The 16160-nt window shown below is 36.8% G+C and overlaps 2 protein-coding genes across 2 annotated transcripts; both read left to right on the plus strand.

Moving 5' to 3' along the window:
* The first annotated feature begins 9759 nt into the window (after positions 1–9759).
* LOC113765548 (trans-resveratrol di-O-methyltransferase-like) lies at positions 9760–11317 on the plus strand. The gene is made up of 2 exons (XM_027309770.1): positions 9760–10619; positions 10975–11317. Exons 1-2 carry the CDS (start codon positions 9837–9839, stop codon positions 11287–11289), a joined length of 1098 nt encoding a protein of 365 aa, XP_027165571.1. The 5' UTR covers positions 9760–9836; the 3' UTR covers positions 11290–11317.
* Positions 11318–12643: 1326 nt separating this feature from the next.
* Positions 12644–13564, plus strand: LOC113766642 (myricetin O-methyltransferase-like). The gene is made up of 3 exons (XM_027310813.1): positions 12644–12779; positions 13027–13226; positions 13523–13564. The coding sequence occupies exons 1-3, from the start codon at positions 12644–12646 to the stop codon at positions 13562–13564; spliced, it is 378 nt and encodes a 125-aa protein (XP_027166614.1).
* The last annotated feature ends 2596 nt before the right edge of the window (positions 13565–16160 follow it).

The following is a 16160-nucleotide window of genomic DNA, read 5'->3' on the forward strand; positions in this document are numbered from 1 at the left end:
CTCATCTTGATAGGGCGTTGTTTGTTGACTTTGTTAAGTTTATTTACAGAAATTATTGCCACATGATTTATTTTAGCCTTGTGACCTGCGTTATAAATTCCAATTTCTTCTACGCTTGCAATCGAAACCATTCTAGAGTGATAAAAAAAAATTTTAAAAAAAATTGCTAATGAAACCATATATTCAACTTCATAAACTCTCTTTTCCTCACATGTGTAATTTATCTTCGTAGGCAGATATTAACATGGCCTGCCAATTCACTCCTATTCCAATCAAGAAAACAGCAGCCTTTTTTTTTTAGTCTATTGTCTTAAGTGGATTTTATCCATTCAGATTTCTTCATAAAAGCAAATTAGCTTCCTGATAATGAAATGAAAAGGGTTATCTGCACACACCAATATCAAGACATATGCAAGTAATGTTGGAAACAAAACCAAAAGTGAAAATATAATTAAAGATCTTTTTTTACACCAAAGAAATGTGTATATTTTTAATTCTGTGGCGTGATTCCTTTTTGAAATGTTTGAAGCCCAATGTTCCTATAATAGAGGAAGCCTAGGAAAGCATTTGACAGTATTGCCAAGCAGTGGTAGGTTTTGTAGGCCAAAATGGTGCAATGTAAGTCGAAATGACAGACTATTTGCACCACAACAAATTTAGGAGCAAAAGTCATGAAACAAACTTTAGCCCATTCTGGCGTTCAAAATAATATGATCGACCAAAGTTTAAATTCTTCAAATATCCAAATCCAAATTTTTTACAACTTTATATTTTTTTCTTGCAAGGATTTTGGTTCGTCTAACACTTGTATAAACTTTCCTTTCTCCATTCATACAATTAGGACGAAATCTATCCAAAATTACGTGTGTCAGGAATATCTGTCAGCAAAAGACTGTTGAATTGTGGTGGACTCTAGTATCAAATTAATAGATTAAATCTTCTAATAATTGAGGCAAATAAATAGTTTTATTCCACTGAAGGTGTATATAATGACAATACTCATAAAATTAACTTATACTAGATGCCTAATAATTGAGTCTAGATCTTGAGAATATATGTTCTAATTTTATTAGAGTTTCACTCTTGACATATTGATAGGGCATAATTTGTTGTTAATTTTATGATTAATTTCCCTCTTTGTCCTTGCCAAATATTGTTTTAATTGTTGAAATGTACTTATATTTGGTATTTGGCCCTAATTACAGGAAGTGGAGCAAACAAGTGCTAAAAAGGAGACTTTATTGAGAAAAACACTCCACACATGGGAAGTTCTAAAAAGAAATACAAGCCGGGCTCCACAGGATGCTACAAAAAGGGGATTTCCTATCTTTATGCTGAAAAGGGTGGACTTGTACTAGGAGTCTTACGGGAAACTAAAAACAAGGACTTTGGCAAAACTCCAAGTCTTTTGGCCCTTGGACTCTCAATTCAGTGGGGACCACTAGAGATAGCATTAGACTTTCTTTTGGCTTTAAAAAGGGAGAAACGTACGGGAGGTTTTCTTATCAATAGTTTTAGCTTAGTTTTTAGCATAGTTTAGTTTTATTCTTTCTTGGTTTCTTTTATGGCCTGGACCTCAATTAAATTACGTGGAGATTTTCTCATGAGGCGTGGCTAAGTTTCTCATCTAGTCGAGGAACAACGAAGGACTTGGTTCTACTAAATTTGTGAGATCGAATTAGTTTTTATTTATTTCCTATTATCTTCTGGTATTCGTCTATCTTCTGCTTTATGTTCATATGGTTGTTTTATTATTCGATTATCCAGGGCCCGGATTCTAGATTAATTCAATAACCTGAAGCCAATTAGGGTAGCTAAATCCGTAATTGTTTAATTATTCTAAACTGGTGGCAACTGGCATGATTGGATTTGTGTCAGGGAGATAGACAGGCTAACTTAAAGAGACCCTCGTAGCGTGTTGATTGGTTAGAATTAGGCTCTTCTAATTATTCATGCAATTAGGGAATTGAACTTCTATGGTCGTACCTAGGGTTATTTCCTGATTAGAGAAATAGTCAACGGTCGTACCTTGGCTATCGACAAATTGAGGAAGAGTTGGTTGTTTATCGCGTGTATGACAACTATAACTAATTTATCAGATAGTAACTGGAATAATCCTTGCATCTGTGATCGAATTAAGTGAACCATCTCCGAAGTTGTCTCTTGACTAGAGTTCGTCCATTATTATTTTTATTGTGATAATTAGTTATTTGAATTGTAGTTATTTTATTTTATTTTAATTTATCCCAAGTAATTTAGTTACTATCATTTTCAAAAACCCCCCATATCTGGAACTTGAGAAGAAATTAGATTATCCCCAGTCCCTGTGGATTCGACCCTGCTTACCTCTATATACAGAATTTGTATTTTATTTAAGCAGGTATTTATTATTGCACAGGTTTGACGCCTGTCAATTTTTGGCGCCGTTGCCGGGGACTGGTGCCAGATTAATTTGTTTCTTTTTGAGTTCATCTTGTTTTTATTTTTTATTTTTTATTTATTTTTCTCTTATTTATTTTTATTATAGTTTATGGCTTCTAACACTCCATATTTTGGTGATAGACTGGATTTTGTTTCCGGGGAAGGCGATGAGACTAGTTTTTTTGCTAAGTTTGCATATTCAGAGGCAGTAAACTCTATTAGAGAAAGAATGGTTGCTGCAACCTGTAAAATTTGTTATGCCAGGGATCATTCGACCGGTATGTGCCCCGAATATCAAGATAATCTGAGTGTCCCACTCAATAATTATGGAGATTTTTCACCATGGTCTCAAACGTGGTATAACCCTAATCCAAACGGGTATGATCAAGGATGGTGGGATAACTCCAGTTATAATTATACAACAGGGCCACTAGATTTTCAACAGCTAGAGTCTCAAGAACCGTCATCCATGTCAGGTATGTCTCTTGAAGAAATGGTTGAATTAATAGCTACTAACACATATCAAATTCAACAGGAGGTACATCAACTTCAACAGGAGACACAAAAGATGAGTGAAGAGATGAAAGAAGGAAGGCGTGAATGGGCATCTAAAATGAGCAAATTGATTTCTCCAGTTTATGAAGAATTGCCCTCACCGACTATTATCGACCATGAGGAAGATGAGAGTGCAATTATTCTGACAAATGACATGGTACTGCAAGGGTCTCAAGAAGAAGAATCTAAAGATGCAGATGAAAAGAAAGTTGAAGCACAAGAATTGAGACCCCAACATCAAATGGTTCAAGTGAATGAATCCAGTGAACAATCTCCAAATGCGGTGACATCTCCTCCATTCCTTGATCAATCTTTTCCTGACTCTTATTCTTTAATTCCTGTTAGTGAGATTGATTTTATTATACCAGAAAATTTTGAGTTTCATGACAGGAACAATTTAAGAGTCAAGATGGCAAAATATCTCAAACCAGCAAATGCAAGTGAGGGAGGAGTGAATGGAGAATGCAAATTATCATCGACTCGTTTGGCGCCATTCACTAGTCCATGGAAGCCCGTAACTCGTGTGCTCAAGGATTACTCCATCTATGAGGGTTACCAGGATCACATTGAAGATGAAGCATTGAAACGAGCCACAAGATTTTATCCTCCATGAGCAAAGCATAGCATGTCTAGCCAAAGACATTAAAGAAAGGCGCTACTTGGGAGGCAACCCAAGACTATTTGTTTCAGTTTTCATGCATTTTTGAAGTTTTAGTTAAATGTTAGTGTCAATTAATAGTTTGATGTTTGGTGGCAGGGAATTAGCAGTTAGACGTGCCCACGCCAGGTGGTCACGCCTGAGGGAAGGAAATTTTCGTTCAGAATCTGCGGACTCTATAGCAGTTAGACGTGCCCACACCAGGTGGTCACGCCTGAGGGAAAGAAATTTTCGTTCAGGATCTGCGGACTCTATAGCAGTTAGACGTGCCCACGCCTAAGCCAGAGGTTCCTTGAAAAAAAAAAATCAAAAATTCAAAATAAAAACATTTTCCGTTTTACACCTTCAGTTTTGGTTCTCACAATTCGAGTTTTGAAATTTAAGTGTGCAATAAAAAACAAAAAAAAAAATATTTCCCAAAAATTCTTTCTTTTCTTTCTTTCTTCTTCTTTTTCTTTCTTTCTTCCTTCTTCCCCGCTGCTTTCCCTTTCCCCCTGTCCTTTTCTACTTCAGCCGCCGCCTCCATTCTCCCTCGCGCGCAGTTTCCGCCGTGAGCTCAGCTTCCACCGCCATTAGCATCACCAGCACGCCGCGGCCTACAGCGCCACTGTCCAGCCCTGAGCTCCACCTCACGGCCGCTCCCACCACTGCAGCAGCTCCAGCTCAGCCGCCACCAGCTCTGCGACCTCGTGCGCAACCAGGCGGCTGACCACCAGCCCGCATCGCAGCGCCTCCCTCCAGCTCCGGCCTCCCCTCGCGGTCACCACCAGCCTCCACCAGGCGCAATAGCAGCACGCCACCATCGCCGCTCGACGCCGCAGCCGACGCCTCCAGTTCCACTGCGCAGGCGACCCCCCCTCTCACATTTTCCTCTTCGCCGCACCTTCGCTACCTTTAAAAAATTGACAGGTGGAGGTATTGTTTGCCCTTCCCCATTCGCAATTTCTAGAAACTAATTGCTGGAATTGATTCGCAATTGGGATAATTTTCTTGATTTATTAGCTGCTGATTTATTTGGGGTTTCTCCTGCACATTTTGGGGTTGGTTTTCTGTGAGGGCGTTTCGAGCAGTTAAATTCATTGGGTAATTTCTGCGGAATCAGTTTGGACGGAATTGAGTTTGATTGTTGCTATCTGAGGGGGTTTTTTCTGCTATTTATTGAATTGATGGGCTGACTTGTTGTTGTGCTTGACTACGTTGGGACCCTAATTGCTTAGTGCCTATAATTGATGCTTTGTTGAGACATTTGTCTCGACCTTGGGTGCCTACAGTGTGCATTTTGTTGGTTGGGTTTGTTATTGAATTTAATTTTTCCCTGTGACTCACCAGTGGTACTGGTTGAGATCTTTTACCTATCGTTATTACTGCTATATTGCTGGCCGTTTGATTTCATCCCTTCTTGTATACGCACCAGTGGTACTGGGCGCAGTGATTGCTTGAAATTCTTGAAATTTGATCGAATAATATTCGGTTGTTGCTGGAATTTAAATTGGGTAATTGGCTGTCAATTTGAAACCAGTTGTTGAGATCTTGGCTGAATTTGTGTCCAATTGCTGAAATTTGTTATTTTAATTAGCACTAGCACCACTCGTAGTTTGTTCGGCTTGTTGTTTTGTTGCATTGTTGGGAGGTGTGTTCTGATAGTGTGGGTAGCTATTTTCTGCGGTTGTGTTGATTTGGGAAGCTCCATTGCCTATTGCTCATTAGTTGTGTCTAATTGACTTGTTGGGAGTACTCTATCTATTGATTTCAATTGCTAAATCTTTGGAGCATTTGTTGCGCTTTTGGACTGCATTGTTCCTGCATTTGACTCAATTGGGGCTATCAGTGAGTATTGATTGAAATTGCTGTATTGTTGGGATGTTTGTATAGTCTCTGGTGCCTGGGTTATGCATTTTGTTGATTGGGTTGTCTATGAGGGAGGCACCAGTGGCTATTAAATTGTTATCGCTTTGAATTGGCTAAGTGGCCTCTCCCACCGATGGCCTCTGATGCTCAGTGGCGCCACTTCCGAGATCAGGTTAACCACGCGGATGAGCAAGTAATGCATATCGCCAACCAGATGGCTCCAATCTCTAAGAACCTGGCCGCGTACTTCCACCATGTCTGCTTCACTCCCCCGTTCCCGCCTATCCCGTAGCCGCTTGAGAGGGAAGTTTCATTTTTTCTCTGCGCTTTAATTGCTATATTACCTCCATCGAGGGCAATGTCGGACATAGGTGTGGGGGGGGGACAGCTGTGGTACAGCTAGTATTTCTAATTTTTAGTTTTTACATGTTTTCCATTATTTTTGTTATTTGTTCTATGTTTCGTTTATTTTCTTTTCTTTCTTTTTAGTGGTCAGTCTTCATATGAATACCAAGTTTGATGTGGATTGTTGTCTCTAATTCTGCTATTGCCAAGTTTATTAATAAAAGGTATCGAGTTGATGTGGTTGAGTTCAGGAACATCTCTTTGGTGAATATCAATAATTGCTTGACTTTTCTAATTTTTAGTTAACTTTTCTAGGCATAGGGAATGATTGTTGGCATTTTTCTTGTGAATTGGTCCAATTATTAATTTTAGTTCTCCATGTTTAGAAATTTGAGGCTGGCTGCTGTTATTTTTGTGTTATTTTTAGTTATTGTGCTATATGGTTATAAATAAGAGATGACTGTACTCCGCTAGTTATTACTACTGAGTAACCGGGGATCTTCACCTAAAATGTCGATTCTCGCGTCAAAAGGTAGTAGTTGCTATGAGTGCGTGGTCCCGTAGCGATTGGAGCTGAGTAACCGGGCTCCTCCATCTGGCAAATGTTGGAGTTCGCGTCAAAAGGCTCTAAGGGCTATAGACTAAGTCTTTTGTTATTCAAAAAAAAAAAAAAAAAAAAGGGAAAAAGAGAAAATAGAAAAGTGTGAAAAAAAAGAGAAAGAAAGAAAAGTGAAGGTTGTGTTAATAAGTGGTAAAAGTCAGCTTGCCGATTTGTGGAATTAATGTTGAGATTTTGGTTAATAGTTGGACCATTTACTAATAAATGTGAGCAACCATTCCTTTTTCTTAGATTAGTTTGCTTTAAATTGGAGGAGTTGGTAGTTGAGAAGCTAACCGGAGTGATTTTTCTTGGATCTTAACTGTGATGCTTGATATATGTTTTTCTGGGTATCTTGGCAATATGATAGTTAGAGCAATAGCCATTGTCAAATTTTGGTGTTCAATTGCTGTTATTATGCTTGAGGGCAAGCATGATTTAGGTGTGGGGGGAATTGATAGGGCATAATTTGTTGTTAATTTTATGATTAATTTCCCTCTTTGTCCTTGCCAAATATTGTTTTAATTGTTGAAATGTACTTATATTTGGTATTTGGCCCTAATTACAGGAAGTGGAGCAAACAAGTGCTAAAAAGGAGACTTTATTGAGAAAAACACTCCACACATGGGAAGTTCTAAAAAGAAATACAAGCCGGGCTCCACAGGATGCTACAAAAAGGGATTTCCTATCTTTATGCTGAAAAGGGTGGACTTGTACTAGGAGTCTTACGGGAAACTAAAAACAAGGACTTTGGCAAAACTCCAATTCTTTTGGCCCTTGGACTCTCAATTCAGTGGGGACCACTAGAGATAGCATTAGACTTTCTTTTGGCTTTAAAAAGGGAGAAACGTACAGGAGGTTTTCTTATCAATAGTTTTAGCTTAGTTTTTAGCATAGTTTAGTTTTATTCTTTCTTGGTTTCTTTTATGGCCTGGACCTCAATTAAATTACGTGGAGATTTTCTCATGAGGCGTGGCTAAGTTTCTCATCTAGTCGAGGAACAACGGAGGATTTGGTTCTACTAAATTTGTGAGATCGAATTAGTTTTTATTTATTTCCTATTATCTTCTGGTATTCGTCTATCTTCTGCTTTATGTTCATATGGTTGTTTTATTATTCGATTATCCAGGGCCCGGATTCTAGATTAATTCAATAACCTGAAGCCAATTAGGGTAGTTAAATCCGTAATTGTTTAATTATTCTAAACTGGTGGCAACTGGCATGATTGGATTTGTGTCAGGGAGATAGACAGGCTAACTTAAAGAGACCCTCGTAGCGTGTTGATTGGTTAGAATTAGGCTCTTCTAATTATTCATGCAATTAGGGAATTGAACTTCTATGGTCGTACCTAGGGTTATTTCCTGATTAGAGAAATAGTCAACGGTCGTACCTTGGCTATCGACAAATTGAGGAAGAGTTGGTTGTTTATCGCGTGTATGACAACTATAACTAATTTATCAGATAGTAACTGGAATAATCCTTGCATCTGTGATCGAATTAAGTGAACCATCTCCGAAGTTGTCTCTTGACTAGAGTTCGTCCATTATTATTTTTATTGTGATAATTAGTTATTTGAATTGTAGTTATTTTATTTTATTTTAATTTATCCCAAGTAATTTAGTTACTATCATTTTCAAAAACCCCCCATATCTGGAACTTGAGAAGAAATTAGATTATCCCCAGTCCCTGTGGATTCGACCCTGCTTACCGCTATATACAGAATTTGTATTTTATTTAAGCAGGTATTTATTATTGCACAGGTTTGACGCCTGTCACATATCTGCTCAAAGATTCACTTAATAATTGAGTTCATTTATTTCCTATCTTTCTCCCAAGCTCTGCTGCACTCTAATGAATTGTTATTTATAATATTAAGGTGCTCGACATGCACCAATTTTCCTCATTAATTAAATGCTAGAACCCTGAAAATCCAATAAAATCTCATCCATGACAGCTCTAGATTCAGGTGTGGCTTAGCAGTAAAACATTTGTCACATTCAAATCACGAAAATTGACCTTTGCTAATTCTTATGACAAACTACTACTATGCTGAGAAAAGAAACAAACTCCTAGTAAATGTAAATTGGTAAATGAATGTGGGCTCACATGTTGCCAAAGTCATCTATGGCTTTAAAAAAGACTTCCAGATGTATATGTGAGTTATTCATTTACTTTGGCATCATGCCATGCTCAATTACACCCATACTTTATAGGTCGAAGACTCTCTAAATCTAGAGCTGCAAATTTTGGATATATACATAATGAAAAAATGAATAGCCCAAAATGACATGAATTCCACCTTTCATCAAATTCTAGTATGAGGTATTGATTAACAATAGCTAGTATTAATATCAAATTCATTAGAGTTGTAAATCTCTCATAAAAGGAAGAAAACATGGTTCAAAGTTCCAATTAAGAAATTGATCCCTAATTTAAGGATGGCAAGAAATGCAGTTTTAGTCTTCAATGCTTAGTATCTGTGCAGTTTTAATTCGTTCAATTTTGACAATGGCTAACTTTGAACAATAAGAATAACTCACGTGATGCTATGTGAGTAATAAATTAACCAAGAAACAGTAAAAATAAAATTTAATTTAATAAACACGTGACTAATTCCATCAATAATTTAAAAAATTCATCAATTATCTTGAATCTATTTCAAATTGAAAAAATTGGAGACCATATTAATTTGTTTTTATTGAATTTTTTTTAGGAACTAAAATTGCGTCAATTGTCAAATATTGGAGACCAGATTTATTTGTGTCGAAACATTAGGAGCTAAAATCAGACAGGTGCCCAGCATTACAACTAAAACTGTATTTCTTCCTTTAAGGACAAGAAGCAAAGATTCTTAAGCATTGCGATACGTCAGATTGTTGTGAATAGCAATTATGCTAAAAAATGATGACACACCAATGTAAACTTTTACTCAACCATGACTCAAAAGTTGTCACTATTTAAATTTCGTCTTCCAAACAAGAAAGCACCACCAGCAGTGTGAATTGTGCGATTTTCTCAAGTGATAATACACATGGAAAAAAAAGAACAATTAATTAATTTGTGCTGATTATACACTTTAATTTAAGCAAGTCTCTAGAAACACTGAATTATTGCACCAAGTAGGAGCCTAGAGTAACCTATCTACTCATATATGAATTGGTCAAGAAAAGGGGACTGATATAATTGCCCACAAGCTATTCCTTGTCGACAACAATCAGCTGCCTTTGGATCCTTGTTTCTGAGTTGATTTCATTGTTTATTCATTTTTCTAACCGGTTGTTGTCATATTATTAGAAGAAACTATTGCAACGTTATTCCTGTGAATCCCATACCCGGCCTATAAAATGCGAGTTCTACTTGTAATTCCCAACCAAAAAGCGAAAAAAAAATCCTAGAATTTCAAACAAAAAAATGGATTTGGCTAGAAATATTGGTGATCATACTGGTGAGCTTTTTCAAACACAAGCTCACATATGGAACCATATATTCAACTTCATAAATTCTATGTCCGTCAAATGTGCAATTCAATTAGGCATTCCAGACGTTATTCACAAACATGGCCAGCCGATGACCCTTGATCAATTGATTGATGCTCTTCCCATCAAGAATGCAAAAGCCCCTTTCGTTTATCGTCTCATGCAGATTTTGATCCACTCAGGCTTCTTCATTGAAGCAAAGATTCCTGGAAATGAGAATGATAATCAAAAGGGTTATCTGCTTACTTCTTCTTCTGAACTCCTTTTAAAGAGTAACCCTTTTAGCATGACGCCGCTTTTACTGGTCACGCTCGATCCCACCTTGACTGATCCATGGCACCATCTCAGCCAGTGGTTTCAGAACAGTGATGAAACCCCATTTTATACTTGCCATGGGAGCTCGCTTTATGATCTTGCAAGCCATGAGCCGCGGCTTAATCAATTCTTTAACGAAGCAATGGCTAGTGATACCCGGCTGGTTAGTAGCGTGGTGACCAAAAATTGTAAGCATGTTTTTGAGGGTTTGAATTCATTGGTAGATGTTGGAGGTGGAACTGGAACCTTTGCTAAGGCAATTGCTGATGCTTTCCCTCGCCTGAAATGCACTGTGCTTGATCTTCCTCATGTTGTTGATGGCTTGGAGAGTAGTAAGAACTTGGCCTATGTTGGAGGTAACATGTTTGAAGCCATTCCTCCTGCAGATGCTGTTTTAATGAAGGTATGAAATCGATGTTGCACGTTTTCTAGTTGACAAATTTTTTTTATAATAGTTTTATTTAGATTTTCATCCTTATTGCTTGAGATCATAAGATTAAAATTCACCAATTATAAGAAGTGTCAACTTCAAAAGTAAGATTGAGTAGTAGAAATTGAGGCTATGCTTAATCGAAGAACTGCATCATGAAGAGGGAAAAAAAAAAAGAACAAAGTTTTAAACGTCAAATTGATTGCGTGTGTTTGGTACTATAAGAGAATAGTTTTGTTTTTGCTTTTTGATGCAAAAAGCTTTAGATGGGGTGCAATGTTTCTAACAAAAATTTTCTTTCATTGTGATATAATTTGCAATCAAGCAGTGGATATTGATTGATTGGAGCGATGATGAGTGTGTACAAATACTAAAAAAATGTAAAGAAGCAATTCCTAGCAAGGAAAAAGGAGGCAAAGTGATAATTGTTGAAATGTTCTGCAAAAGTCTGCAGAAAGGGGATGATGATCATGAGGCGATTGAGACCCAACTGTTCTTTGATATGGCAGTGATGGTTCTACTCAAAGGAAGGCAAAGAAATGAGAAAGATTGGGCGAAACTTTTCACGGAGGCAGGCTTCAGTGACTATAAGATAACTGCAGTATTGGGATTGAGATCTATCATTGAGGTTTATTATTATTAATTAATATGCTTTTTGAAAATGTTGTTTGTGCTAAAAAGTGATGAATCTTTAGTCAGGATGTTCAGAATAAGTTTTATGGCTTTGGAGTGTTTGTTTTACTCATTTATTGGCAATAGACAAATTGCCAAAGTCCAGTCCTGAAGCTGAACGTGGGCGGCTGATCAACTTGGTTCGTGCTTGTATCTTGAACCAGATTTACTCGCGAAGTTCACCGGATTTTCTGGCAATTGGGCATTGAATGAGAAGAGAAAAATTACAGCCGCTTGTAGGATCCTTACTAGTATAAATAAATGTCATTTCCTCAGTTGAAGGGCACCAAAGCTCAAGTGAAAGATAGGAAATGAACGAGTTCAATTGTTGAGTGAGTGTTTGAGCAGATATCTTAAGAGTGAGGCACTGATATATTAGAGCAACTATTCTCAAGAGTGAGGCTCAATTATTAGTGTCCAATATAAATTTATTTTGTGTGTTGTTATTAAATATATTTTGAGTGTAATACAATTGTTCGTTTGCCTCCTTTATATAAAGGATTTAATCCATTGATTTGGTATTAAACCCCACCACAATCCAACACTGGAATGTGTCCAAATCCCAGCCTGGAATGCACAGCAAGCACATTATGTATAAATGGTGTGGAGTTGAGGTAGCTAAGGACAATAACTGTTTCCAACATTGTTGAAGTTGAAGTACATGCATCGCTTCCACTTTAAATTCAGCCATTACAGCTGAATGTAAGTTGAAGAAAGAACGGATAAACATGAGGGACAAAAAACTGAAAAAGATTTTCAGTTCTTAACTTGCCTAAGTTGTGCAACACTTTCTAAACAAAATGTAAATTACTTATTCAATTTCGAAACACTGACATTGTTGACATTGTATCTATATGTTTGTAATTTCAAAGTTATGGGACTTGCTTTTGGCTGCACATTATCAAAATTTGCCTTGTTGAGAAAATCTTTCCCATACATCATTTGGGACGGTGGCACCTGACAACTGTCCCATACACCTTTCTGGATCTTGCAAATATATTAGTCAACAAAAAGAGTGCGCAGAAGAACTAAATTGAATTGTTATAGCCACTCATGGCCCCAGTTACTAATCATCATGCCTATCCATTCGTGTGGGTCTTATATGCTCTTTAACCATAAGATTGGATGCCTACCTGTTATACCCAAAAAGGAAAACAAAATCAACAGCGAAAAAGTTGGATTTGGGCAGAAATGGTAATGCTAATGAGCTACTTCAAGCTCAAGCTCACATATGGAATCACATATTCAACTTCATAAACTCCATTTCCCTCAAATGTACAATTCAACTCGGCATACCAGACATTATTCACAAGCATGGTAAGCCCATGACCCTGGATGAACTCACCAATGCTCTTCCAATTGGCAATGCAAAAGCCCCCTTTGTCTATCGCCTGATGAGGATTCTAATCCGGTCAGGCTTCTTCATCGAGGCAAAAATTAGTCAGCACGATGATGAGGAAGGTTATATGCTCACTACTTCATCTAAACTTTTATTAAAAGATGAGCCTTTTAGCTTGACGCCATGCTTGATCCTACCTTGATGGATCCATGGTACCACCTTAGCCAGTGGTTGCAAAACAACAGTGATGTGAATCCCTTCAAGACTTGTCACATCAGAAGCTTAATAATTTTTTTAACGAAGGAATGGCTTGCGATTCTCAGCTAGTTGGCAGTATTCTGATCAGGGATTGCTAGGATGTTTTTTCAGGGTTGAATTCTTTGGTGGATGTTGGAGGTGGTACTGGAACTTTGGCTAAGGAAACTGCTGATGCTTTTCTTGACTTGAACTGTATTGTTACCGATCTTCCTCATGTGGTTGATGGCTTGGTAGCGAATAACAAGAGTTTAGCCTTTGTTGGAGGAGATATGTTTGTAGCTATTCCTCCTGCAGATGATGTTATAATGAAGGTAAGACAACCTTTCCAAGAAGATGGAAGAGATCCATATTCGCCTTTTTGTTGTTAAAAGGCCAGTCTTAGTATTGATTCTAAACACATCTATGTATGCTGCTGATTCATTACAACCATGTCTTTATTACAGTAAACCATTGGATCAGTCATGGAAGTTTATTCACAAATAGAGCATTATTCACAAATGAGGAATGTGTACAAATACTTGGGAAATGCAAAGAAGCAATTCCTAGCTAGGAAAATGGAGGGAAACTCAACTTTTCTGTGATACGCTGATGATGGTCCTTGTCACAGGGAAACAATGAAATGAGAAGGCAGGCTTCATGCATTGACTAGAAGACAACTCTAGTGCTGGGCTTGAGATCTGACAGGTGCCGAACCTGTGCAATAATAATTACCTACTCAAGAAAAATACAGATTTTGTATATAGCGGCGAGCAGGGTCGAATCCACAGGGACTGGGGATAATTCATTTCTTCTAGAGTCCAGAGTATGGGAGGTTCTTGGATTAAATGCTAACTAAATAAATCAAGTGCAGAAAATAATTGATTAAAAGAAATAATTAAGAGAAACTCTAGCCAAGGGTACACTTCAGAAATGGTTCAGGCACTGATCATTGATGCAGAAATAATTCCAACATTTAGCAATAGATTAGTTATAGTTGTCATGCACGCGATAAACAACCAACCCTTCCTTAATTTCTCGATAGCTAAGGTACGACCGTTAGCTATTTCTCTAACCCAAAAATAACCCTAGGTACGACCGTAGGATTTAATTTCTAGATTGCATTAATAATTAGAAAGGCCAAATCCTAACCAACAAACACGCTACGAGGGTTTGTTTAAATTAGATCATATGCTCCCCTGACATAAACCCAATTACGCCAGTTGCTACTGAGGTAGAGATAACGAACAATTACGGATTCAATTACCCCTATTTAGCAAAAATAGCCTATATGAATAATTAATTATTGCGCACTAATCAATCATACACAAGGCAAGCAATTAAAATCAAAGGAACATATAAATACAATAAATGAAAGAAAATAATTAAAACAGATTTCGATCTCACAATAATTGTGCGAACCAAATCGTCAGTTGTCCCCTTGATAGAAAAGATTAAACCACGCTCATGAGAAATCTCCCCCGTTGGGGAATAATGTGAATAACTGGCGTGTGTCAGAGGCAGTCCAAAGAAAGAAACTAAGAACTAAAATAAAAAACTACAACTAAACCCTAAGATCTTTGTCTTCTGTAGACGTTGTTCGCCTTTTAAAGCACAAAGAAAGATGACTACAAAAGCTATCTAGGTGGTCCCCACAATGTGGATCAAAGCTCAGTACTTCTGTTCCAAGTTCTTACGTTGCTTCTTTGAAGCAAATGACAAATGCCTTTCACTAGCTTGTGGTCCCACCAATTCAAGGGCCCAAGGATTGAGGCACCTTAGAAGTCGCATAATTTTTCCAAAGTCCATCACAATTTTTGGATAGTTATCTGCTTATATCCTGAAAATTGATTCAAAATACCAAATATGAGTAAATATCAGCAATTAACACAATATTTGTCAGGGATAGAAGGGAAAATTATAATAAAATACTAACAAATTATACCCTATCAAGATCCCTTATTGAGGTTTATTATTAGGACTTGTGGATAGTTTTTTTTTTTTTTGGTTAGACATGTGTATGAAGTCAAGATGTGTATCTTATGTTATTTTGCGTACAAAGATAAAAAAACATTGCAATCGAAAAAGACAGGCTACATGGCCGATAACATAGCCCAAAATTGGAACAGAAATATAGCCCATTGTGCCGTTCCAATTTCTGAATTTTACTCATCAAAACCTTATTCTTTTGTCTTTTTTGATTGTTTTCTACAACTTATGGAAATAACTATGCAGTAATTTCTTTTCACCTTCAAACGAAGAGACAAGAATTTCAAGAGTAAGCTATTACGAAGTCTATATGTATGTTCAATTCTCAAAATGAAATGTTTTTACATAACCCAATAATGAAATAACAGCACATCTGACCTTTTCGTTCCTTTTTTCTTTCACTTTTTTTTTTTCAATTGGGCATTTTGATATGGATTTCTCTATTATCTTATAGCATTAATGCATTTGTTGTTGTTGAGCTGAATTTTATGTTAGTACGTGCTCAAAAATTCTAAACATAAAATTTGGTTAGAAAACCACTAAGGTACAAAGAAACTAATAATAGTTAAGACCTCAACATCGGGTAGATAAAATTGATAATATGAAATAGTAAGTTCGTTCCATGTTAACTACATAACATAGTTTAGTTATATCTATAAAGTTTTGACAAACATATGAAAATATCTATAAAGTTTTGACAAACATATGAAAAAATCCATGTCGCTTTCTTATCTTGCTAATACCACTTAAGCAATAGCAAAATTAATTGAAAATTAGAAAAAGTAAGGGATTAGATGGTAATTAGTAGATTAGGTAGGTGAGATGGGCGATTGTAGCCAATTTGAATGCAACTACCAGTTCACATAGCGTAGAATAAGATATTTAGGCTGATTAAATCCTTGGATTAGGGTCTATACCTCAAATGGTTAGTAACTTACCAATTTGTATTAGACTTCAAGATCTCATTCAGTTTGTGTTCAACTAACTTGTTTTTATGTACTATTTTTAAATGAAATACAGGTCAAATTGAACACACACTCATTTTTAGTGAGTTCTGATCAAATTAATAGAGTCAAGTGATGTTTATAATTTGAAGTGATTTTCGTCATATCGTTTTCAAAATATAGTTTCTTTGAGCTACGACTAGAAAACGTGCCGAAAAAAACTTGATCATAATGGCGGCTAATTGATGTCCTATTACCACTCATGACTTGCATACTTTTGGCAATTAGAAATGTACTGCATGAATGGCCAAATCTATGTATGGTTTCAATCAATTT

This window comes from Coffea eugenioides, chromosome 3 (assembly GCF_003713205.1).
Source record: "Coffea eugenioides isolate CCC68of chromosome 3, Ceug_1.0, whole genome shotgun sequence".
Taxonomy (NCBI): Eukaryota; Viridiplantae; Streptophyta; class Magnoliopsida; order Gentianales; family Rubiaceae; genus Coffea; species Coffea eugenioides.